Source organism: Dermacentor silvarum, chromosome 4 (genome assembly GCF_013339745.2).
Source record: "Dermacentor silvarum isolate Dsil-2018 chromosome 4, BIME_Dsil_1.4, whole genome shotgun sequence".
Taxonomy (NCBI): Eukaryota; Metazoa; Arthropoda; class Arachnida; order Ixodida; family Ixodidae; genus Dermacentor; species Dermacentor silvarum.
In genome coordinates this window covers 230,087,455-230,114,617 of record NC_051157.2, presented here as the reverse complement: position 1 = coordinate 230,114,617, position 27,163 = coordinate 230,087,455, and the positions used below count along the sequence as shown (strand labels likewise).

The following is a 27,163-nucleotide window of genomic DNA, read 5'->3' as shown; positions in this document are numbered from 1 at the left end:
CACGGAGAGATCGGCAGCACGCAGCACATCAGGTATTACATTTCAGTGAAGTGGTTCCGGTTTTCTAAGTCACAGACTACTATACGAAAGCACACTTATGCGTCCAGGAAAGCCGGACGAGTAGGCTGCTGATTTACTTGTCAAAGTTTCGAAATGCTCCTTTGGTATCACTACTTTGGTGTATTATTGCCTTTGTGCTTTCACACGGTTGTGCAAGTGAGCCGAATGTTTTTCAGCACTTCGAAAAAAATTAAGAAAAAAACTTCGTAGTGCATATCTTGGCTTACGTTTACTGCAGCGTCACATTTATTTCTTTGGTGGTAGCGGCAGCACACAAGAGGAGATCCAAATTTCTACTTGGCAGTTAGGGTGTACCACCGTTTAGTGCACAGCTATGCCGTGTTACCGCCAATTATGCATTAACGAAGTTTCACTGTACAGGGCCCTGAATATTTCGTGGCACCTGTTCGAAAAAAGATTTTGCGCTCACCGCTGCACTGTTCTTGCTCAAATTTTGCAGAACCATCGCTTTTTGAGGTCGACTTCGTTTAGTATTGCACTTACAACAGTTAATTGCCTGGCATTTAAGAAAAAAGTGCAAATTTGCCTTCATTTATGGGGATGCGAGCTGCTGTAGCGACGGCGCTAGCATAAACTTGTTGTGGCCTGCCGGCAGCTGCAGAGAAGCCGGTCAGGGACATTTGCCACATGTTCCAGGAGTGGGCAACACGCGGCAAACGCCCGTGATGCGGCCCGATTTTCGCCCGTCTCCGCACACACGATCACTTTCCTTTTAAATGCGGCATCATGATAAACTTGGTACTTCATGCTGATAGAGCAGACGCAGAGAACGTGAAGACAGACGGTAGACTATGACTATTGACTAAGCACTGTACTGCAGCACGCGGAGGAAGCTACGGTAGCTAGGCTAGAGTAGCTAGGCTCAACACGCGTGCGAGGCAGCCATTTTGAGTAAATACGGTATTCGTTAGAAAGCGGCACTGTAGTGGCATCGCTTGTTTGGTGCCATTACGATAATGCCACGCTGCGCGCCGATGCTACACCACACCGATACTACCGATATTAGACAGGTTAAAATGGCGACGTCCCTCCTGTACTTCAGTTGGCTACTGGCGCGGCTAGTAGCGGCTGCGATACTGACTTTTCTAGATGGCGCTAACTGTGCACCTTATTTATCAGTGTCAGTTAAAAACTGGCGCATTTTTTAAAATCCTCAAATCTAAGCCGACCCTAGAGTTTCGTATATGATTATTTGAAAAAAAGTATCGGCCTAGATTCGAATAAACACAGTGTGTATATACGTACGCCAAACGGCAAAATACTGAATAAAACGCCTTCGTTATGGAGAGACTTTTTTTGTATTACTTTCTATGGGCAGCTGACGGGAAATCGTAAAATCTTCGATGTGGCAGAAATATTGTTGTAGCTGCATTCCGTTGTAGGGGGATCCGAGTGTATCTATAATTGTGCTGATCCAAAAACTATATGTGGAATAAAAGCCGTGGTTATGTGCAGGCCCACCCAGCTTCCTGCTGTTCAGCCAGAAGTTCAGCATCAGCCGGCTTGGCTTAGATGCAGAAGATTCCCCAGATGTGATGCTGCCCATTCAAGGCCTGAAGAACATTCGTGCCCTGGAATTTGACCCCGTTTCAGATTTCCTCTACTGGATAGATGGCAAGTCACACGTCATCCGCCGAAGCCGGGACAATGGAACTCAGGTGAATCTCAATCATCACAAAACTGGCAACCACTGGAGCAGGCTTTTCCAAGTGTCTGTTTACAGATGAATTCTTGTGATAAGGAGTGGATGGTTGGTTGAAACTTTTCAGCATTACTTTTCTTCCATTGAGCAGTTTGTACTACATCCAGGAAGGTTTACATTTGGGCAAATTGGTGTGGATCCATGATGAAGGTAGCACAAAACGAAGACGGACAAGAATGGACAGCACAAGCGCTTACTCGCCACTAACCGTTTATGTGCAGTCATATGCAATATGAGCTGCAACACAGTGCCCCCGTGTTTAAAATGGGCCTAACACTGCAGGCCACACTGACATAGGATTAATTGAACTAACCAGCGTTACAATTACTGGCATTTATTACACCGTTTTTTCATATGTCAGCGCCGCAGTGCAGTCTTGGAGTGTTTTTGAACAGGAGCTCATATTGCACGTGATTGTACATCTGTTGTATCAGCACTCATAATGGAACATATCATGTTACCTGCAAAAGTAGCTTTGTGGCTATGACGTTGTGCTTCTAAGCTCGAGGTCACGAACGCTCGTATACTTGCATTTAGTTGCATGTTAATGCGGGGCACACAGGTGTCTCGGTGCAATTGGTTTCTTGAAAATCGCATTGTCAGTTTCTGTAACTATTTTTCTATCTGGTTTTGAAATAACCTTCACTGAAAAGCACGTACAAGTGCTCTAAAAAATTTTTACCAGGCATTTTGCAGAAATCACAGAAAAACTGCGTTTTTCAAGCCACAGTATTCTCCGGAATGGAGCAACCGAGCTCTTGGTCGTTTCAGCTATCTCCTCCACGCAGAAACAAGCGCACAAAATGCAAATGATTGAAGGTCATTCCGAAGTAACCGATTGGCCCATGCGACGCCAGCACCCTTCGCCATTGGTTCGGCGCTGTTGGATTTGGGAGTTGTGGTCTTGAAGTCTGGCATCACACTGAGTGTTGCACTCTAGATTGCGCTGCCGCTGCATCTCAAAAGGGTAGCGCGCCTATGCCATCGCCCGTACCTTTCTCGACGAGGGTTGCTAACTTGGTGATGAATACGAGGTCGGGAGGTTGGAGGAACGAAACTGGGCGTTTATTCACATGGGAGAAATAGGGCAAACTTATTTACAGAGAAAGACATACTTGTACTGGCAGAAGTAGAGCACAGTACCAGGGGCGAAGCCAGGGGGGGGGGGGGCTGATGGGGCTCCAGCTCCCTCCCCCCCCCCCCCTCAAGTTTTTTCATGCTGGCATGCACCGCCGACCAAAACAACCACCAGCGCCGCGAACCACTCTAGATTTTGTCTACAATGTCTTTTTCACGCTCGAAAAGAGATCTCAGCACGAACATTGCGAACTCAAGCTGGATTTTGTGGCAACGCCCTTGCGCAAACCTGGAGTTACATAACGCAGGGAGCCCCGTCCGAGCACAAACTTTCAAGGACTTTTCGATAGCGAGCAGGCGTGTTGCGGCATCTCGCTGTGACTGCGGAATCTACGGAGCGTGTGGATATCAATTGCGAAATTTAATGGGTATAAATTTCTCATAAACTTTTGACGCGAAAGGTGCACTGACATTTCCAAAGGTGTGCTTTAGATTTTCAATTCTGGAACTTTATGGGTTTAATGTTCTTATAAATTTGGGCCAACATGCGTGCACTGGAGCCTTCGTGTCCAATCTTTTCCAGAAATGGAAGCATGCGCTCGCAATCTTCCACATACACGAAAATACTAATTATCGCCGTGACTGTCAGCTGGAAGCTATTTAGGAAGTGCACCCAATCTGATCGATCAGCTGGACCAGGGCAGGCGAAGTAAAATAAGAGAAAACAGAAGAAAGTAAACGGCCTATTATTGAGGCAGTTCTTTTTTGCCGGTGGCAAGGTCTGCCTCTCCATGGCCATAGGGACATTGGTCCTATGGATTTATGCAAAGCCCCAACTGAAAATAATGGTATTATGAGAACGCTTCTTCGCATGCGAGCTGATTGTGGAGATACATATCTGAAGAACCATTTGGAAAGTTGCCCCAGTAATGCCTCGTATTTAAAGCCAGATGTACAACACCAAATTATAGAAATTCGTGGTGAAATTATCAAAGAAAGCCCAGATGCAAAAGTAAACGCTGCAGGTTGCTTCTGCATACTTGCTGACGAAACGATGGATATTGCTGGAATCGAACAGCTTACTGTTCGTGCAAGGTGCCTAAACAAGGATGCCAAAAACATTGAAGGAGTGGTTTTAGGTTTTAGAACCGGAATAGATGCCCTCTCTCATTGCGACTGGAGGTTCTATGTAAATGTGTAAAAACTGCAGCAGATTCTAGTCACCCTTCCAGTGACCACTGCCAGAGCAAAGAGAATATTTTTTAACATGAGATTAGTAAAAATACTACTTCCGCTCTACAATGTCTGAGGAACTCATGGTTAGGCTGGCGCTTCTACACTCCCACAGAGACGTCGGCATCAACGTGTCTGAAATCATTGACCGCTTTGGTAAACTTCCCCGCTGAGTGAAGTTTGTCCTTTAGATAGCGAAGCAGGAAAAATCAATGCAAGTAAAAAGTTATCTTCCTTCAGGTCCATAAACACGTAATTATGACAACGTATGACTGTTCAAGAGCTTTTAAAACCTCCGAAAATTTTGCCGTTTATTCTAACAGTTAGCATCATGGTCAAAATTATTATGCAAATACGAAAATTACGAGGACCTCAATAAACAATCTTGACCGACCTTGCTCATTGAAAGCCCAGCCTATGAGGCGTTTCCAACAAACTCACTCGGATATTGGGTAGTTAAACTTACCGCATCATCTGTGGCTTTCGTTTGGCCTTTTCTTTCCTATTTAGCTACCTGCTTTTTTGAACTGCAGCAATACCCTTCTTTAATTTTGGGTGCAGAATATTTGTTGCTGCTCTGCAGGCAGCTAAATTACACATTTTCGTACTGATTTCTGCATTATTCCTCCATTATTCTACCCATAAGGTGCTGTCGCGACCGCTGCATGGCCCAAGTACATATCAGGATTTCTGCGATCATAGTTTTGTTCTTGCCTGGATCGTCTGTCTTTCTGTGCATAAAGTTTACTATCTGTGACTGCGCAACATGTTTATTTGTCTTGTTTGACGCATTATATACAGTGACGTTTGCTTAAATACATAGATTTATTGGAGACTTATACGTATGTTTAAATGTCTTGTTAGGTTTTGTGTATACAAGCAGTGAACCTTGTTTCCAGTGATACTTTTTTGCACTTTATCAAGTTGTATCTTCGCATTTGTATATTCCATTCTATCTTTGCATTTCTAATGTACATTTTGCAGATGAAGAAGAACGTAAACTTTATTTTCAAATCAATGAGATTCGAGTCCAGCGTCCTTTTAGTAGGTCTGGGCAACCGTCGTGGACGCGGTTCCGAGACCTTGTCTCAAAGCGCTTCAGTGCATAGCGTTCAATATTTTGCAGAACTCCTGCTTTTTATGTGTACTCACTCTTGCGACTATAATCTCGGTGTAATCACAATACACGACCGGTAACAGCTGCTCCTGCGCAATCAATTGCGACAAAAGACAGCGTCATTGAAGTTTTTCCCTGGCCGTTGCATATGTGCAAAAATGTAAACAAGGTTCTTGAATGACAAAGATTCATCAAAATATTTGTCCTGAACTTGTTCATTTCATGGCCTTTATGTTTTTCATATCAGCTGCATGCACTGCTTTACTGGTTTTGAACTGATATAGTTCTAAAGTTCGTGTGATATTTTCTTTACTTATTAAATAGACAAAAAAAAAATTGCGGAAGCATTGGATATCAGCTATTTCTGCCACAATTTTTGGGACATACAAATATATTCTTTTATGAAAAAAATACATATTTTACTTGACAGTGCATAGCGTTCAATAATTCGTTTGCAGAATCTAATATACAATGGCATTGGCAATGGCAATGCAGGTATTATTCATGTATTTGATCCCTCGACAAATTCTATAAGGAGGAGGCCACACTGCAACGTGAGCCCTCCCCCCCCCCCCCCCCGAACAAAATTTCTGGCTACGCCACTGCACAGTACATATCAACATTGTAGCCCACAGCTACATCGTTCTCGTAGCATGAGCTACTTGTCAGAGCACACTACGTTGTCCTGGAAGAGCACACACAACACACTCGGGATGTCTCATAAAGACGTGTCATCTCCGCAAGATCACTCGTTAGGGAAATGGGTAATGGCCAGTGCTTCGTATTGGCGCAGCACTTCCCCTTTGAAAAGGAGAAGGTTGACACAAAGCACACTTGCACGAGCACACGCGCCGCCCCCAATCTGATCCTGGAAAGGGGGAAGCAAACACACCAGACAGTGTTTCATTGAAAACCGGGAAGAGGTCATTGATCCAAGCTCGCCAGAAGCCACTCCGGGTCCTGGCGTCATTTACCGAAGCCTTCTATCATCCCGTTCTCACACCGACCTCCACCAATTTGCCATCACTGTCGGCATCTGAGTGTCCACATTGATTTGGTATAATGTTGTTTGATGTTGGTACCACAATGACCCCAGCCTCAGCTGTTCGGCGAATACAACAAACATAACAACGCTTGCTCTATAGCGGCATCGTCCGCTCTTCACCTCGTGAGCTCTCGACATCTCAACCATCGTAATCTCGATGAGTGTCAAAACGGCCGCTCTGCGGACATCGCAGAAGTGTTGTCGATCCCTCCATTTGTGGACATCTCAGACCAGCGTCTCAGCATTCCGAGCTTTGGTGATGCAAGCTATACAACCAAGCTTTTTACGCAGAGTCTTCGGTCATGCTGCTAAGCCTTTCGAGCAACAGTGTTTGGGAATTCACAACCTAGCATTTTGCACATCGTGTGCGGACTCCTTAGAGACCTGCAGCTAAGCATTTTGCGCATCGGCACCTCGAACTGTGCAACTAAAGACATTGAGCGTCATCTCTTCAGACCCGCGGCTAAGCATTTTGTGCGTCGACACCTTGGACTGTGCACACATCAAGTGTCGACTCCTCCGACTCTTTGCAAGACATTTGGCACAGCGGCATTTCAGACTGTGTGGCTAAGCACATTGAGTGTCGACTCCTCGGACCAGTGGCTAAGCACTTGGCGCATCGACACCTCAGACTATGCGACTAAACAGATCGAGCGTCGACTCCTTGGACCCACAGCTAGGCATTTCGCTCATCCACACCTCTGTATGCGACTAAGCAAATTGATTGTTGACTCGTCAGCCCCACGGCTAGGCATTTTGCACATCTACACCTCGGCCTGTGCGACTAAGCACATTTAGTGTCGCTCCAGAGATAATGTGGATTGAAAAACACAGTTATTTCGTGACTTCCACGAAATTTACGCACCCCCCAAATAAGAGAAAGTTATATGTCTGTGTGAAAGCATGAAGTGCGCGGTACTGTGTAAAGGAATTTTTTTTTTTGGTCATGGAAAACGGGTGCGCGTTATAATCGAGGGCGCGTTAGAATCGAGGAAATACGGTAAGACCCCAGAATTTCATTTTGGTTTAATTGACTTATTTTTTAGTGAAGGATTGGAACGGTACAGTGGATCGTCCTCTTCAGCGCTTCGCTTGGGAATGCCGCTCGTCCTTGGAGTCCATGCCTGCCTGGACTGTCGCCGCTGTGCTGCTCCTAGTTTGTACAGCCGCCACCCGTTGCACACAATTGACATAATCCTTCCATACAAGCCGGATGCATCTGCGTGTGCGCCTATTTCTGCCACTGCCCGACATGTCGAAGAGTGTCACGATCTTCCACGGGCCTTCAAATGACCAAGAGCGCCAGAAGAACATTCGCGGTGACACCACTTCTGCGCCCACATTCCTCCCTGAAGCGTTTGTGTGACTCTCGGTCCCTTCCACTGCACCTGATCTCTCTTCGAAACTACTGCCCAAGTATGAAGGCTCCTTCCGTGTCGTCGAACGCACATCTCTGGTCAACTACGTGATCGAACCAGTTGAACCGTCTTTTCGGACATGCGTCGTCGTGGACGAGACATTGTCAACATCGAGCGCCTCAAGACCTATTATGACCCACTCATAGTGACGAGCTGTAAGGTCACTGGGTGGCTCCCTTTTTGTTCCCGGGGGTAATTGTAGTGAAGGATTGGAACGGTATAGTGGGTCGTCCTCTTTAGCACTTTGCTCGGAAACGCCGCTCGTGCTCGGAGTTCGTGCGGATTGAGTTTGTGGGGATTGAGGGTTGCGCCGGCGCCATTGCGCCGCTTCACCTGTTCTGCTGTCACCCACCTTTTCCCCGTCCTGCTTCCAACCGGTTTCCGCGGTGGCGCTCCACTCGCGGTGGTTTGCGGTGAGGTCGGGGCGCTCACGTCATTACGCGGCCGCGTCGGCTGCGAGTTACTGAGCGTGGCTATCTTATCTCAGGGACTGGCGCAAGGTACGTACATGCTTTCCTCACGTCCGCCGACACCTTTGTGACTAGGGGCGCGATCTTGTACGCGTTCCAAAATGGAACGGAGGCGTTTCGTTCCATCGAGCCGCACACGATTGGTCAATTTGAACGTCGCGGTTGAAATTGACCAATCGTGTGCGGCTCGATGGAACGGAACGCCTCCGTTCCATTTTGGAACGCGTACAAGATCGCGCCCTAGGACTTGAGCTCGCGCAGGGTGCTTTTGCCCGGGCAGGGAGCGCGTACTTTGTGCTGATCCTTTCCCGACGCTAAGCCGACGAGCGGTGTCTAGTGCTCGCGCGAGGTCGTGCCACGCTGAGCCGCACTTGCCGAAAGCCCAAGCCGAAGGAGATTGCCTGAGCTCTCGTTAGTTGACCCATTGGTTATCGGCAGAGCAAGTAGCACAGCCGCCGGGACTTTTTTAGCGGCATGTCCCAGCTTGAGCCTGTGCTCTCGTAGCGACGTGCTATAGGCGCCTGTTATTGTATTTCCGCTCTGGTGCGGGACCCCTTTGGTTCCCCGCCGCGCGGGCTATTGTGCAGTGCTGGTGCCGACGGATTCAATAAACGGTTTCCGTCTACTCGGGGCTTTACTGTGTTTTTGCGTGCGTCGCTCGGTAGCCCCTTGTGGCCTCTGAGCTTGCACGTGAGCGGTGCTGGAGGCGACGGCTGACGCGGCCCTGTGGCTCGCTAAGCTCGAACCCACGGTGGTTGGTCTCCTGTGAGACACCAAGAAACCACAAGTTCTATCAAATAAACACCTTAACAATTTATTTATTTATAGTTTAGAATCTTTATGTCTCGGCTGAAGACGTGGGTCTTGTGCCGGGGCTGTGCTGTCAAGGAAGTTGTGAGGCCTTTGCTGCTGCAAGCTCTAATTACAGTTGAACACCCTTACAACAAACACCTCTACAGGGAAATGACCTATCTAACGAAGGTTTTAACGAAGGTGGTTGTGTAAAGCGAACGCCGCGACGAAACGGGTGAATAAGGACCTTTCGTTCATGGCAGCTTTGCATACATGGGGCGATCGTGGGAGAAGGGAAAAGTGCCATCAGAAAGCATGCTTCGTTTGGGGTCTCTTCAATTGTTAAATGTTTACAGTTGCAGACAAACTGTAACTGTAAACATTTATTATTAATGATTATAATTTAAGGTATGGCACAGCACATTTCTTCTATTTCTGAAAAATAACGCCGTGCAAATTTGACCATGCCGACAACTGATGCAGGGCGTGCAGACGCAAAGCCGCATTAAACCACATTGGCGTCAAAACGACAATACACAAGTAGTGGTCCAGCATAATGAACACTTCAGCCAACATGTCAGTGGCTGTAGTGGCTGACCAGCGGGCACTGGTCCGTTGGGCATAGGACGTGGCAGTAGCTATTTCTCCTAAGGCAGAAGGGTTTCTGTATCTCACCCACTATGCGATGCGCCGTCTGAGGGAATGACAGTGCCAACGTTCTCGTAAGGTACGGACAATGGCGCACAACAACGCCTCGAGCAAACACGTGTCGCTGTACGCTGTGTACTATACTTAGACAAACGCAAGTAGTGCATGCAAGGTAACATTTAACACTGTCGTATGCCACCAAAAGCACCTACAAATACCATCAATGAACACAAACGGCACGGAAAGTTGTCGGGATGAGGGGGGCATGCGCATGGCGCCATGCCTCGGCACACCAAGCCCCGCGGTTGGCGCACGCCTGTTCATCAACCGTGGTCTGGTACAAGCTCGAAGAAACAATAGTTGACAACCACGTGTACACTCGGGAAGCATCTATTACGATTGCCACTAACACTTAGAGCAGGCCAGCTAGCTATAGTTGACGTCACTGAGGGTTCCCTCAAAGAGAATAATACTCTAGGTAAAGAAGGGCTTATGACTTGCGACTTACCAGCTGGGGATACGGGCGGCCATGGCGATTGCCATGGCAAAAATGCAGTCCACTAATCACATGCGGGAAAACAGGAGCGGAAACAGAGACCAAAGAGACTTGGGCTATGTCAGAGGGATCTCGCGTGACACACCCGGTGGCACTGATAATGCTTGCGATTCCCGTGCGCCACCCGCGAAAGGAAGGTTTCCTCTCTTCCCAACCTGCTTGGTGCACGCGTGCCCGACGCGACGTTCGCCACGCGTGCGACAGTCATGGGACCCGAGGATTCCCACAAAGTTTCGCTTACATCAATGCCCACAGTGCGTGGGATCTGCATATTTTACATCGACGAGTCTAAACCGAGACGTCCTGATGGAAATGCTCTTGAACACAGTGTGCCAACATCCGATTCTGTACAACCAGACGGACCTTGAATACAGTCAACGTCCAATTTTTAGGACTTCCTAGGGCCGCAAGAATGTCAAAAAAAAAAAAAAAAAATTGGGCAGTCCGAAAAAATGACTGCAGGCCTTTTACTACAAGGGCTCAAATCACCACAGGCACGTCTAAAATAACTCTGAAGACCTGCCAGTACACTTATTAGGTGTATTGGTGCTTGTACTGTACAGAAGTGGGGGGGGGGGGGTTCTTGTGTGTAATCAAAGAATACATCCTGTGACAGTGGCCCCCTTCTAATTTTGGTACGCTTCATCGTGTAACACCGCTGTTTAACGTCGCAGCCAACATTTGGGAACTGGCATTGTATAACTCGTAACCCTTGCCGTGCTTTCTACACTTCAAAGCCATCGGCAAGTATGACAAAGCCGGAGTTGGCGCCATTGCTGACATCGATGATTTCTTTCAATGATATACACGGCACCGTACTGCAGGAAGCTTGGTAGCAAACTTCGAAGCATTAGAAGGCCTAGTGTTGCCACGACGGCTATTGTTGCCAGCGGCATGCAAGAGTGGTTCTAGGTTGCAGCTTAATCCAAATAGCGACGGTGGCTTTGATCAATGATATTCCGGAACTGTGGTCATGGCAAGAAGTCCGGAAAATCGGACAGCAAAGAGTTTTAGTGTCCAAAGTTTCAGACGTTCTTATAGATTGGATTTATGGAGTACGAGGAGGTGCCGCGAAGGCGTGCGAAATTGTGTGCATGTCCGAAAAGTCAGGCGTTCGAAAAATCGGTTGTTGACTGTACAAGTACGTGGAGACAACACCCAGTACCTCATTCTCCTTGTCCTTTGACACCATAACTGAAGGGCGCGCACCAACATGATTATGATCACAGTGTCAACGACGTCGTCATTATCGCCTGGCATGCGTTAAGAACGAAGAACGTAAGTGCAGCTTCGATTCATCAGCAGACAGAGGAAAAAAAGTGCACATCTCGCACCTACATGCAGAGAGGGGAGGCGCGATTCTCTCCTGTGATTGCCACATGCGTTTTCCCTTTAGTGTGGCTGGGGCTCAAGAAAGAGCTCAGTGAAAGGAACAGTGTCAGTGCTAGGAGGATGAAGCCATGCTGTGGCTTGCTTGCATTAGAGGGGTTCTCATCGAAATCCCACAGGTTGCCACAGCATATATATTTTTTTGCTGCTGGCACATTACAATGGAGTGATGTTAATTCAGGTGACAGCCATGGCTGCCAGTGTGGGGGCCCACCCGTACGCTCTGGCCCTGGACCCGTATGCGCGGCAGCTGTTCTGGAGCTGCAGCCAAGGCAACCTGATCAACATCAGCTCACTGGACGGCGGGCGCCCGCTGGGCATCTTGCTGGCGTCAGGCGATGACCGCCCAAGACACCTTGCCTTGCACCCACAGCTGGGGTAAGCCACCCTTTTGGTCTCATTCTGCCAGAGTGCAGGCAGTTGTAGGAAAATGCCGCTCACAAGAACATCGGATTGATCAATTTTCTATGGTGCAGCAGGCAAAATGTCAGTGAGCATAGTGCAGGCAATAGTTCGTGTCACCTAATAGATCGACTGTGTAAACGAAAACGAAAAGAAAAAATTTTTTACTACAGTGCAAAGCAACAGAGCCTGCATATCTACATCACTCGCAGCTTTAGCAGCATCACTGTTAGGCTTTGGCTTCCAGCTGGTTCGTTCCATTAAAAAAAGGTTCGGCCGAAGCTGAGCGTGAAGCTAGTGCTTGCCCACTGGCCACTATCTTGCTTGTCATTGTTTTTAGTGGGAATTTGTCAGTGTTTTCCGTTCAAATGAATTTTTATTGGCATGTATCGTATAGTGAATCATACGAATTGGTACATACGAAAGTGGTACAAAACTCTCGGGACATGTGAGAAACAGGAGGGAGACATTTCATCTCTGACAGAGCATGTCCTCAACAGTGTGTCCTTGTGCTAATACAGAAAGTTAAAAACAACAAGAAAGGCATCCTTGTCACCGAAATAATGCATGATGCCTTCAAGCTTCTAGGATAACATGGTAGCAACACCAAGAGTCCCTGTGATAGCTGTACCGAATACAGCAACACCGTGCTGTACCTAAAAGGGGCAGCTGAAATAGCCAGAAATATTTCCTGACTATGCCACTGGCTACAGGCACCGACTTCACACAGCTTCTATTCCTCTTGGGCAGATGTCATGCGCGAAGACCCTTCCTACCATAAAAGGACCTATCGTCCATTCCCTGCCGAAAAACGAGGCACTTTCCTGGCTTTTAAACCACAAGTTTCTACAGCCATTGAGTGCCACAAACGCTGTATGTCGCGAATTCGCGACATATTGTAGCCAAAGCAGTCATGCAAAAATTAACTGCATTCTCAAGCTCCCCACATACCCGTCAAATCTCTCGGATGTGAACAATACAAATAAAGTATGGGAAGCATGAACCAACTTTCTTTGTGTTCACAAAACCCGTAGAAAATAGTTGGCGTTGCATGTGACGCCAAATAGTGTAAACCAGTTTTCTGCTATTGTTCCTAGCTGGCATCACATGTCAGCGCTGGAAAACATCGTTTGTTGGGAATGCGTGACAACCTGCAGTTGAGCCGGAAAACATACTCCCAGGGCATAGGCTGCATTTATTCAGTATGTCGCGAATTCGTGACAACGGGTGCTAAAAAATCAAGAAAAGGAAAGCCGTATATCGAATTGAATACGAAATACCCCAAAATTTTTCACCAATTTTGGGCAAGAAAATATGGTGCTGCACATGCTTCGGAGTCTCCTGGCATTGCATAACAAGAATGTTGCTAGCTATCAGTAATTTGGATGCATCAAGATACACAGTACGACCAATACTCTCATTATTATAGGGAACACCAAATTAGTCTGCCAGCACTGACAGGAGAAGGATGAACATGTTGTCTGCATACTTGTAATACCTTCCACACACATATTTTAACTTTAAATACATTATTCTGCAACTGCATCCCTCAAACCACACTGTAGCCATTTGCTTCTTCGCCATTCTCTCTGTGAGTGCAATTACTTGAGGAACAAGCAAGCATGCATAATGGTATAGTTGAGGTAGAACGTAGTGAATATGTGGGTTTTTGATATGTTAATGTTATTGACGGGCAAAGAACCGCATTATGTAAAAGTTTGGAAACAAGTAGTAAAACACGGTAACTGATACGAACAGTGATGGGTTGTATGTTTAGTAATCCATAAGCATATGAAACTGTGTCTCCTTTTTGTATAAAAGGAAGAGCACGTAGTTCTGTGTTCTGTGCTAGCTACTTTAAGGGGTTTCAGCGTTGTCTGGTAGGTTAATCCATAAATTGCTATAGCATATGTAATGTGTAAATGTATGAAAGAATAATATAATGTTAACAATGTTCTTAACAGGAAAATGTAACATAACCTGTAAATCTTGTGTTGTTTCATGAACATGTGTGTGCCATGAAAGCTGTGCGTCCATCGAAAAATTTTGTATTGTTGACATTTTCTAGTGATGCGTTATTCATTACAAACGAGTTATTAGATGTAAAATGAGTGTTTTTAGGAGTTACTTTTAGTGGTGTTAGTGAGAAGCTTATTTTCATGAAGCCTTGTTGTAGCTTTGTCGTATAGTTCACTTTCGATTCTCGCTGCTATAAATATGTTAGTATCTTTTGCTCAAAGGACACATTCTTCAGATTGAATGGATGGTTGATCATTGATGTAATTTAAGAACAAAAATGGCCCTAGAATAGATCCTTGTGGAACACCACTATTTGTTGTACATTGTGATGATGACACACCGTTTACATGTACATATTGCTCTCTATTAGTTATATAGTTAGACAAGAGCATTAGCACCCACCCACGTATTCCGTAGTGTTCTAATTTGGTTGGCAATATGTCATGGTTAAGCATATCGAATGCTTTCATGATGTCAACAAAAATACCTATTGTAAGTACTTTATTTTGTATACTATTTAATTTTTTGTAACAATATTAAGTAGAGCATGTTCTGTTGATTTTCTTGGTTTTATAGCCGTATTGCTCAGGTGTGTATAAAGTATGTTTCTCAAAAACATTATTGAGTCTACGATACAATGCTCTCTTGACAACTTTGGCGAATGTTGACAGAATGGCAATTGGCCGGTAATTTGCGAGCTTCATCTTTGCTACCTTTTTTAAACACTGGAATTATTTTATCATCCTTTAATTTCAAAGGAAACCTACCAGTTTCAAAAATGTAATTGATAACATGTGTTAAGGGTTGAGGTAAAAGTGTGGATAAGTTCTTTATAGGTTCAACTGACATGCCGTCATCACCAATTGACTTCGTGTTTTTTAGTCCAAGAATTATTTTTTTAATTTAGTCGTCAGTTGCAGGGTGAAGGAAAAATGAATGCAGATTTCTTGCGCTAGCAACGCAACAACAAGTACACTTGTTGTTGCAAGAAATTGCGTTGTTGGTACGGTCGAATCTCGATAATTCAAACTCGAAGGGGCCTGAAAATTGCTTTGAATTAAAGAAAGCTAATTGAATGGAGGACTTACCTGCAGTGGTGCATGTGGACAGAGCTAACACATGAGTGGGAAGTTCCAGAAGGTTTATTCACACGTATTTAGAAATGGCAGGACACCCGTCCAAGGGCGATAACACCGTTGCCATGCGCCGTATGCTGTATGTGCGAGTGAAAGTGTGCGAGGGGAGCCGACGACTACGACTGAATTTTGCATGCACAAGGGAGGAAGCGCGCTGTCTTTCGCTGCATGCGAGGCACCGGGGGGATTCTACTTCAGTGGCTACTGCGTACGGTGCAGCCGCCCTATCTTGAAAGCAATCTGTGATGTGGACAGAGTGCGCCGAGTGCTGGTAGCTTCGTATACGCTGTGCTTTTGACGCTTAGTTCGCGTCGCAGCGAGAGGCAGCACTAAGGTCAATTCGCTCGCTGCTGCTGTCGCGCTTTGTCACTCCAGCGTTTTGACAGCGAGTTTCCGCGGTTATCAAGTGAGGTGTGTTCATGTTTGCTGGTGCCTGATTGACACCTTGCTTGCTAATTTAGTTGGTAAGCGAATGTTTACAAGCTTATACGGCCGAAAATACTATCATGAGCCTATATTTATGTCCACTGCAGGACGAAGGCCTCTCACTGTGATCTCCAATTACCCCTGTCTTGCGCTAGCTGATTCCAACTTGCGCCTGCAAATTTCCTAACTTCATCACCCCACCTAGTTTTCTGCCATCCTCGACTGCGCTTCCCTTCTCTTGGTATCCTTTCTGTAACTCTAGTGGTCCACCGGTTATCCTTCCTACTGATTACATGACCTGCCCAGCTCCATTTTTTCCGCTTAATGTCAACTAGAATATTGGCTATCCCCGTTTGTTCTCAGATCCACACCGCTCTCTTCCTGTCTATTAACGTTAGTCCTAAGATTTTTCGTTCCATCGCTCTTTGTGCGGTCCTTAACTTGTTCTCGAGCTTCTTTGTTAACCTCCAAGTTTCTGCCCCATATGTTAGCACCGTTAGGATGCAATGATTGTACACTTTTCTTTTCAACGACAGTGGTAATCTCCCAGTCAGGATTTGGTAATGCCTGCCGTATGCACTCCAGCCCAATTTTATTCTTCTATAAATTTCTTTCTCATAATCAGGGTCAGGGTCCCCTGTGAGTATTGACCTAGATAAACGGACTCTTTTACAGACTCTAGAGGCTGATTGGCAATCCTGAATTCTTGTTCCCTTGCCAGGTTATTGAACATTATCTTTGTCTTCTCCATATTCCATATGTCTGCGCGAGAACGGCAGAGCCTCATTTCAACTATTCAGCGAGTAACTAAACGACCAATGTCTGACGAGATTGTCTTAGGTCCTTGGCCTGACGCCAACAGCACAGCTGTGGTCATCGAAGCGACGGTAGCCTTCCTTCAAGCCACTGGACTCCATGCACGGCTATTGACCCTTTTCGCGGCGCTCCCGTGGGCGCTGCCATGTTTGATCACGTGGTGACGCGTCCATTGCTTGCCTCAGCCGCCTCCGTTACCTCCGCGTTTACAATGCAAGCGCGTGACGCCGGCGCGGCGCAGCAAACCGCTGTTTCGAAGCCTATCGTAGACGGTATCTGCGTGCACGACACGGAGCTTTGGCTACAGCTTAGAGGACATGCAAGTGCTTTCAGAGCTCATACGCCTTGTCCAAACGGCGTGAGCAGCGTATACGGCGCTTGTACTAAAAGCGGGGCTAGAAATGTATTCCAAGCTGTCTAAACTTTCCGCTTCTGAATTAAATCGGGATCAGTGTGCTCTGCGTTCTTTATTTGGCAAACATTTTGTACCAGCGGCTTGTCATATTTCTGACTCAGTAAAGTTCCTCGGTGCGGCCACTATCTGATTGTTTATTTTCAGCGTAATCACTCGCGGGTGTGCTCTGTTGCGATAAATTTGTTCTTGCTGTGCACAAAGCTTGGAATTTAGATGATCTGTACTTTGCGGCAGCTCGTAGCAAAGACATATTATCGCTAGTCCCTCGCTTACTCTGTGGACCAGTCACGAAACATTCAGCTTCCAACATTCGTGTCTTGTCGGTGTAGTCGCCGTCACTCATGCTTCGGCACATTGATTCAAGTGTGCGCCTATTCACTCACACGTTAGCGATAGGGTGGGCGTAAATTTTCGTGCGAGTAAGAGTGGATGTGTGTAGATAGCGTGCGGGAAACTTACTATGCCAGTAAGTGGGACTACTTCATTTTGTAACGAGCGGTACTCACTCCAAAGTGCCAACGTTCCGCAGTTGAAGTCCTTTCTTTGGAAGTTAGCTATACAGCGCAGGCGGATGAATTATATTTTTTTATCCTTGAGGAAATCCGTGCATCGCGAAGGGCGGCAACACAGGCAGTCCTTATGTAGCAGCGGCGACACAGGTTGATTCCATTCATTAATATGTGAATCACTATTTTTGCTGTGAACTACCGCACACGTCTTCCCTTTATCGTTACACATTTTGCAGCATGAATTGGGCACAGTGCATTAGCGCACACCCAGTTGCATTTTCGACAGCTGATCGCACAGTAGCAGGGTAGAAGCAGTAATGGTTTCGTATTCGTGCGCATTCGCTGAGGCAACGTATGGTGCGCGGCCGAAAGCGCCATCTCGTTCCTGTAGAGCAAACTGCTCCGCAAAAAGGGTCAATAGTATGAACTCAACGGGATGGACATGTACATACGCACCTCCTAATCTTATCATCATCATTCATCGCTCTTTTTATCCCCTCCCCCCTTCCCCAGTGTAGAGTAGCAGGCCAGAGCAAACTAACGCTCAAGCCGACCTCTCTGCCTTTCTTCAAATAAATCTCTCTCTCTCTTCTCCATATTAATCTTCAACCCTACTCTTAAACTTTCTCGGTTAAGGTTATGATTATTTATTATTTATTAATTCTGTAAGCCTTGACAGGCTCTTACAGGAGTGGGAACAAAAAATAAAAAGTACATATTGCAAAGAATACATAAAAAAATGAAGAAAAAAAAAGCTTGCAGTACAGACTAACAGGAAAGGGTACACATTAGACACTGAGTTCGGAATAAAAACTCCAAGCGGCATACACAGTAAAAGCATACACTAAGAAGACTTGTGATCAGCATGCACATAAAAAACATACACTCCATGAGCAGTGCTTTTTTTTTTTTTTTCTACAACGGCGCAACTTGTTGATCAAGAAATTTTTCAATCTTGACAGAAAATGCGTTAATAGATTCTGAGGACACAATGTCGCGTGACACTTTATTCCATAATTCTATGACTGATGGAAAGAAAGAATACTTGAATGTATTACAGCGGGAGATAAATGGCTTGATACTCTTGTCGTGGTTTGTTCTGGCTGAGCGCTGGTATGGTGGTTTTAGGTACTCGTGTTTGCTTATATTAATGTTGTCATGATAAAGAAGGTAAAGAAACATTAAAGCAGCAATGCGTCGGCGAATCGCCAAAGTTTGAATGTTTGCCCTGTTGCGTAGTGCGGTCATGCTGACGTCACGCGAGTACTGCGAATGCACAAACCGAAGAGCTTTATTTTGAATTCCCTCCAGTTGATTAAGAAGGTAGATTTGGTGCGGATTTCAGATAATACTGCCGTATTCAAGGATTGGCCTTACAAGGGCCTTATAACTTGCTAGCCTAACTTTGGAAGGTGCCAGTGCAAGTTTCCTGCGAAGGTATCCCAGCTGTCTATATGCTTTTGTGCACGTCTGTTTAATGTGAACATCCCATTTTAATGTGTTTGTGATGGTAACACCCAAGTATTTAACTGTATCGGCCTCTGTTACATGTAATCTCATTAGATGATACGCAAATTTTAAGGGTACCTTTTTTCGAGTTACAGTAAAACCCCGATGATACGAACCCGGCTGGTACGAATTTCGGTGTGATACGAATTCGTAACATTCCCCGGCCGAAATACATTGCTCGCAATACGAAAAAAATCGGCTCTTCTGAACGTGTTGCCGCGCCGCTACGGATCATACGAACGCGTGAGCAACAGCGGCGGCAGCCGAGCCAGCGGGGCCACCGGCACAGACAAGCCGGCACAGCGAGATCTGGGCGGGATCCATAGTCGCCAAGCAACCGACTACGTCACGCGGCTGCGCAATCTCTCATTGATCCCCACGTCGAGCGGACCGGACCACATCACAGCCTATCCGATGCATAGCGCGAAATTAGACGAGGACCAATGCTGCAACGACGACCGCGGCGCAGCCCGGACGGCCAAAACGCTCCCTGCACTCGACTTGCTCAGGCGTTCAGTGGCGTGCGAAAACATTCCCAAGAACACGTGCGCGCACTTATACGCCTTTCAGAAGGCGATCGTTGATGATTTGGACAAGAAGAAAACGTCCCGTTGATACGTTTTTCAAGGGACCGCGAAAAAAAAAAAGAAAAAAAAAAGCCGCATTCGCCCGAAAGGTGAAGCAATGGAAACGCAGCAGCAGCAGCGAGCGAATTGACCTTTGGGCTGTCTCTCGCTTCAACGCGAACTAAACGTCGAAGGCACAGCGCATGCAAGCTACTGGCACTAGGCGCACTTCGTCAACATCGCAGATCATTTTGACGATAAGGTCCGCGCGGGCGCGCACTATGCGCATGTCGCAGATCGCTTTCAGGATACGGCAGTAACGGCACCCGCGCGGGTGCGTCGTATCTGCAACGTGCCGGTCGCTTGTTGCAACGCATCGGTCGCTTGTTGCAATGTACAAGCTGGTTGCACCGATAAATTTACGTGACCGCCACATTCAAACGCAACGTAACATGCCGGTACATTATAGATTGGCGAAGTAACACGGGGAACGCTCGGTTATTCAAACGCGAAAGCATTTGCGATGGTTAATTCGAACATATCGCGCACCGACAATGCTCTCAGCAGCGCGCCAAATCACGTGGCGGCTCCTCCGAACGGCATTGCTCCGACACCGCCAGAGAGCAAAAGCTTATGCAAGACCCCTCAACGCCGCGCGGAGAAAGAAAAAGAAAGAACCGGGGCGGCGTCACGCCAAGGTCGCCATTTCTGCGTGGCGCTGGAACACGCGTGTACGTGCCGACGTCTCAGCCAACGCTGCGGCTGCAGCGCGGAGGGAGCGGAGGGAAGCAACGGCGGAAGCCCAGCTGCCCAGTTCGGCTAACGCTCGCTTCAACAGCAGAAACCGAAACTTCAGGGAGCGGGCTAAGCGGCGCCGGGCTGGCGGGAGCGGCGGACACGCACGGAGACAGTCTAAGGTGAGGGGGCTACGAGGGTGTTGAGAGGAAGGGCGAGGGACTACTACTAAGTGGTTCATTCGGAAAGGAAGGGGTTGGCGCTATCTTCTGCAGCCCTTGAGGGAGCACGGCTCAGCGCCCAAACCACTTCCCTGCTGCCCTCCTCCCTCACCTGCGACGGTCCCCGCACGCGCCCTGTCGCCTCTTCCTCTTCACAACCACAATCTCTCTCTCTCTCGCCGTGCCGGCGCCGCCCGCTCCCTGAAGTTTCCTTTTCTGCCGTTATCGCGAAGCAGGCGCAGGCAGTTTCGTGGCCCTCGCTCGATATGTGCTTGCGCACCGCGATATTTCACGAACCGCACCGTTCGTACGTCGTGCTATGGTGCACGAATATTTCAAAAACAAATCCTTTTAATTTGCACAAATTTTTGGGCCCCTTCGAGTTCTAATTATCGAGATTCGACTATACATCGAAGTCAATGGGATTTAGGTCGGGACCGCGAAAACGCAGCAGCGAAAAACGCAGTCGGGAAAACGCAGCAGCGAGGAAGGTATCAATGGGATTCCACTATTAGAAATCTTTTCTGGTAAAAATAAATTCATTTTTCTTGGTAGTGTGTATGTTTTGATGATACGAATATTTCACGCGACCCCGCGAGATTCGTATCACCGAGGCTTTACTGTATACACATGGATGAAGTTTTTGCTACGTTAATTTCCATACCTCATTCTTGACACTATCTGGCAATGTTTGTTAAGGAGGAATTACGTTGTATCTGGTTGTTAATCGTGCGTACTGTAGTGTAGATGACGCAGTCATCTGCAAATAGCCTTACTGTTACATCAGGTTCAACATGAGAATGAATGTCGTTAACAAATATTAGGGAAAGAATTGGACCGAGCACAGACCCTTGTAGAACACCGGAGTAGACATCTAACTCTTCAGATTCAGTGTCATTTATTTTAACATACTGACTGCGGTTTGAGAGATAAGCGGCTATCCAGTGTACTATGTTAGTGTTACTCCCGATATTCTTAAGCCTGTCAATTGATTTTGGATGGGGCACCCTGTCAAAAGCTTTGGAAAAGTCTATGAATATTGCGTGAGCTTGAAGTCTCGAGTTAATTACTGTAGCAAGGTCATGTGTTATTTCGAGGAGTTGAGTTCCGGTAGAAAGACTTTTGCGAAACCCGTGTTGTTTGGGGTAAAGTAGATTGTTATCTTCTAAGTAGGTGGTAATTGCTTTGCTAATAATATGCTCCATCATTTTACAACACCAACTAGTGAGTGAAATCGGCCTGTAAGTGTTTACCAGTAACTTATTAGTACCTCCTTTGTGAATCGGGAGGACCTTGGCATAGAGCCAGGCCATCGGAAGGGTGGCTGTTTGAAGCGACGCTACAAAAATTGCCTGCAAGAAAGGAGTTATCTGTTCTGCGTAATGCCGAAGAAAAACGTTTGAAAGATTGTCAGGACCTGGAGATATTTTAACGTCAATCTGTGGCAATAAATTAAGTATTCCTTCTTGAGTTACGACTACTTCACACATTGATAACGGAGGATCCGTCATAGTTTCACTTTCTGTAAGTGCAGGGGTACGTGTAAAAACGGACTGAAAGTATCTGTTAAATGTGTTGGCGACAGTATGAGCTTCACCAGTTATAATTCCATTTACGTCGATCTGAGTCATGTGGTTCTCGGGCCTGGACTTTTGTGGGTACTGTGTCATAAAATTTATTAGTGTCATTGAAAAGAAAACACCTCTTGCCTTCCGTAGCTCACCAGAAAGTCGGCGAATATCTTCAGGATTAAGTTTTTTCTTCCGCATCCTTTGTAGTTTTCTTTTTAGGTGGATCACCGCGTTTTGTACCTTTCAGTCGCATGGGAACGAACATTCCCTCACAATATGTTATTATGTCTTTCAGTTTAAGCAATAGATTATTCACAGTACCTTAACTTTCAATGGAAAAGGTTTCTAACGCTACTTCAAGGTGTCGATGATGCTGACATCGTGAGCTCTATTTTAGTTTTTAACAGCTACACGTGATTCAGGAACTGGTCCGCTAGCGCCGATAGTAACTGTTAGCAGCAGCAGTTTATGATCTGATATGCCCTCTTCGAGTGTGATGTCGGCTGCTAGATGATTAGAGACAAATGCAAGGTCTAGTATTGAAAATGTTTGCCCTTGAATGCGTGTTGGCTCTGTGACAAGCTGAGATAACGAAAAACTAAACGCTATGTTCAAAAGCAGTTCAGAACTACTAACATCTCTACTACTGGCTGTCAACGTGCTCCAATCAATAGTCGCGAGGTTAAAATCACCATTAAGAATTAGCTTAGTACGATTTTTCAACCTGCCACAAAGGAAATCATGAATTTTCATTATGTAGTCGTCAGACGCATTTGGTTTCCTATAAATACCACCAATCAGAACGGGTAACTCCTGGACATATACAGTGCACCACACACTTTATGATCTGGAATACCTTGCTCTTTGCGAAAAGGTAAGCCCTGCCGTACTGCTATGGCGACTCCACCCCCGCGCCTGTCGCGGTCGGAGCAAAGAAGAAAATAAGAGGGAGGAACTATCATGAATATCAGCGTGCAGCCATGTTTCCGTTATGACGGCAATGTCAGGAGAGTAAATTAGCAAGATATCTTCAAATTTTTCAGCTTTATTAACAATGCTCCTTGCATTAAAATATACTAAAGAAAGTGAATTTACAACTCCCGCTCGTCATGCGTTGTTAGCACTGGACTTCCCGGCGTCGTCGCGACGTACGTTGTTCAAAGGTAACCTTCATTTCTGTACGTCATTCCATAGATACAGTTGATCGTTCACTTTAAGCTTATCAAAAAGAAGTGTTACCTTTTCACCAGCATCACGTTCTGCTTTGGATGACTGCCAAAGTTTCCTGCATATGTCACATACTGAGGCCGAGAAGTCTTCTGATATAGATATCGAGCTATTTTTAAGCTTCTTGCAGTTACGAAGAACGGTCATTTTTTTCGTTGAAGTTGTAAAACCTTATTATTACAGGCCCTGTGCTCTTCTCCTTTTTTTTTTTTCCAATACGGTGTACACGCTCGACTGATCTCGGTTCTGCACCGAGTTTGTCTTTGAATACACCGTTAACTACCGCTTGTTATAGATCTTTGCTATTTTCACCGCTTTTGTCTTCCAACCCGTAAATAATAATGTTATTCCTACGGCTTCTGTTTTCCATGTCGTCTATTTTCTTGCTCAGGCTCTTGATATCTTTGCTCATTGCGGTGACCTGCTGTTCACACTGCTCCAGCTTTTCATGATATTGTTTAAGCGATGCAAGAGTAACTTCAATTTCTGTCAATCTAGATTGAGCGCCATGCAATCCCTCTTCTAAAGTGCGCTGCGAAGTTTGAATTTCCGTAACCCCTTTTAAGATCTCGTCGAGCGTGTCTAGGCCTGGATTTTCCTCGATGTCACCACTAAGCAACAACAGCAAGCAGACAATGCGGAAGCACTTGCAAACACAACACAAAATATACTCAGGGCCTGGTAGCACCACGAAATAAATAGCATCACTTTTGTGACACTTAGAAAATGGATATTTCTTTCTAACCTGTACGAGAAGAAGAAAGTGGTTTTTCATGGCGTCTTTGACGGTGCCACCAAGCCCACTGAAGAGGGCCTGCGCTCGCTGCGGCCTTTTGTACGCTTCGTCTGATGTCGCAGCTGTCACTGGTTGGCCAAAGGAACGGCGCAGGTGCAGTGTTGTGATCGTCCTGGATGCTTGATCCACGGGCGGCAAAATTGTCGTTGTCAGCCGTGTTGATAGCCCAGTGGGGTGCTGCTCATGATGATGCAGGATAGCCAGCGTTCCGGAATCATGGTGCCGAACAATCGAAGACCGGTCACAGTTCCGAGTGGTCCCTGTCAGTCCGAGCAGCGTCTGTACGAGAAGAAGAAAGTGGTTTTTCATGGCGTCCTTGACGGTGCCACCAAGCCCACTCAATCATTTGCTCTAATTTCTCCCCATTGTTGCTGAATAAGACATTGTCATCTGCAAACCAAAGGTTGCTGAGATATTCGCCGTTGATCCTCACTGCTAAGCTCTTCTCAGTCTAAGAGCTTGAATACCTCTAAGCATGCAGTGAATAGCATTGGAGAGATTGTGTCTCCTGGCCTGGACCCCTTTCTTGATAGGTATCTTTCAACTTCTTTTGTGGAGAACCAAGGTTGCTCTACAATCCTTGTAGATATTTGCCAAGATATTCACTTCATCGCTTCTAACTTCATCGCTAGTTAGAGTGTAGAATTCAGTATAGAATTATTCCGCTGCTTTTACGATGCCATCGAGATTGCTGATGATACAGTTAAACCTGCTTATAACGAACCTCCATATAACGAATTCCTGGATATAACGAAGTTTTTCGATTCCCCGCCGTTACTCCATAGAAGCACATGTATTTCAGACCTCTAAGTAACGAAGTGACAGCGGGAGACCCCCTCGATATAACGAATTTTCCCCTCCGACCACCTAGAGATTTCGCCCCAAATTTTTGTCATTTTTGCGCGAGCAGCAACCGGAAGCACCTTCCCCGCCGCGACGGAATGCGAAGCGAGCGCATGTGTGCGTGCATGCGTGTGCGAGGCGGCCCTGCATCCCTTGACCCGGCGATCTTGCCGCCGCGGGCGTGACCTTTCCCCCTCCCTTCATTCAAATCTGATCCTGCCGCTTGCTGCAGCTGGCCTAGCCCGCCAAGCCGGCACTCTCTTCTTTTCCAGCTGATGTTGCCGACGCGCTGGTACACGCTGTGGCACATCAGACTCGATGAGCGCGGACACGCTGTCAAACGCTGGCGGCGTTAGAAGCGCCGCTGGAGGAGCGGGCGAAGTGACCTTCGTGCTGTTGTCTATCGCTTCAACGCAAACTGAGCGCCGAGAACACACAGCACGCAGAAAGCTGCGAGCCGCCTACGCACCTACACTGCTAGACTCTGCCCCAACGCAGATCGCTTTCAAGATACGGCCTGCGCGACCGCGCGCCGCCCCGCTATCCCTCCCCCCTCGCTCCCTCGCCGGTGCCTCGAGCGCAACGGCAGAAGGCGCAAGGTAAATACATCTGGTAGCAAAGCTTCCATAGAACCACATACGTTCAAAACATGGTTGCTTACCGGCGGTTCATGGGGCTTAGCGCCATCTGTGTGAGGAGGGAACACTTCCGGCGGAAGAAAAAATAATTTGACGTCATATCCGTCAAAAACAGAAGTGACGTCATTTTGTTGTCATAGGCGCGAAATTTGTTTTCAGAGGCCTGCCATTAGAGCTGTATATTCAAATGCCCCGCCAATTGACTTCATGGGCGTTCTGAGTTTTCAGCGTGAAAAGCGATGCCGGAAAAGATCAGCCGTACGGGTGTCGAAATCGCATCGCTGCACAGAACATCATACTTTCTTTGGAGGCCGACGAACGCTTTGGGCGTAGATTGCGTAGAGTGCTCGTCCTTTTGTCAGACGCAAGCCCGTCGGCCAGCGCTGTTGCACGAAAACAACTAAAGTAAACAAGTACTTATCTGACGGTCGCAACTCACTACTTTTGACTGCACAGGTTAGGAAACAATAAAACTACCCGTGTCACCTAATTCAGACAAACGTCGACATGCAGCACAACACATGTGAGGGGGGGCGTATTGTAACAGGTGAACTTTACGAGCGCGCCTTTCCACGCACTCCAATAGTTGCATGGCATTGCAAGTGATAGCAGCGTCAACGCCCGCCGCTATCGATGGGCGCTCTCATGGTGGGCCCTGAAAAAAGGTATTTATTGATAATGATCTAGTAAAATACAGTTGTATCCTTTCTCGCCATGCGTATATAAAATGAATTAGGAATTTTATTTTCGTTGAATGAATCTAACTGCGTCTCGCTTTAATTTAAAAACGCTTTTTTCTTTCCCAGTGTTTATTCCCTCCAAACATAGTAGCGCTTCAATCGCTGCTCCCATAACCACCCTTGCTGATGTCGGTGACTATTAGTTCAGAACCGCTTTTCGCCCGAAGCTTCACGACCTATGTGGATCGACCTTGGAAGGCGCGCTTCCTCCCTGCTTTTCTTGCGCGCGCGAGATTTAGATGCGGTCGTCGGCTCCCCTCGCACATTTTCACTCGCACATACAACATACGGCGCGCGGCGACTGCGTTATCGCCCTTGGACTTTAGGGTACAGCCACGCTAGCGGCAAAAATGCGCGTCATGCCGCGCGCGGCAAAAGCGGCAGGAATCGGGGGTCTTGCGGGCGCGAAATGGGTTCTGTGGCAAATGCCGCGTGGCGCGAGATGAAGAACCAATCAAGAGCGACGAGGGTGACGTCACGGTGCCATCACAACTTTAATCACAACCGGAACGCCGCCGGTCCGCGCTGGGTTTTCAATCGACGATCGTCGTGTCTCGCATGAAACAACGAGCGCTCGCGGTGTTGCTCGCCGGTTCGGAGAGCGCGGGAGGTCTTATCGCGCTGCCGCGCGGCGTGAAGCGCGTGCCACGGTGGCCTCGCGGCAAAGCGCTGACGCGCGGCAACTTGGCGCTCGCTGCATGCCGCGTGCGTTTTTTGCAGCTAGCGTGGCTGTACCCTTATATACAGAATATCTGAGCCAAAACCAATTTTAGGGCCACAACGTGTCATGGACACCATCTTTATATAGCAAATACGGATCTCAAGGGCCATACTTTTGCTGGCGGAAACCGAAAATACGTCATAGTTGTCGCCCCCGGCACTTTGGGCGGCCAATGCCATCGTCAAGCCACCAAGCCAAGCGACATGAAAAGTCAAAATGGCCGCTCGGGCTGGCGCGGGGTGGCAGTTCGCAACGTATGATGCCGGAACGGTTCCACAGTTGCGACGCAACAGCGGGGTTACCAATGCATTGAGTTCTAAGGGACCTGTGCCGGGACCGGTCGAA

The 27,163-nt window shown here is 47.0% G+C and overlaps 1 protein-coding gene across 1 annotated transcript in view; it reads left to right on the top strand.

The window, feature by feature from the left end:
• The window catches only part of LOC119451035 (low-density lipoprotein receptor-related protein 6), a gene marked incomplete at its 5' end in the record, with an annotated part of 156,837 nt that overhangs the window by 99,871 nt on the left and 29,803 nt on the right, over positions 1-27,163 (top strand). The window contains 2 exons of the mRNA XM_037714466.2: positions 1,537-1,739; positions 11,710-11,906. Coding sequence (XP_037570394.2) covers positions 1,537-1,739; positions 11,710-11,906 — 400 coding nt within the window. The remainder of the gene's footprint in view (positions 1-1,536; positions 1,740-11,709; positions 11,907-27,163) is intronic.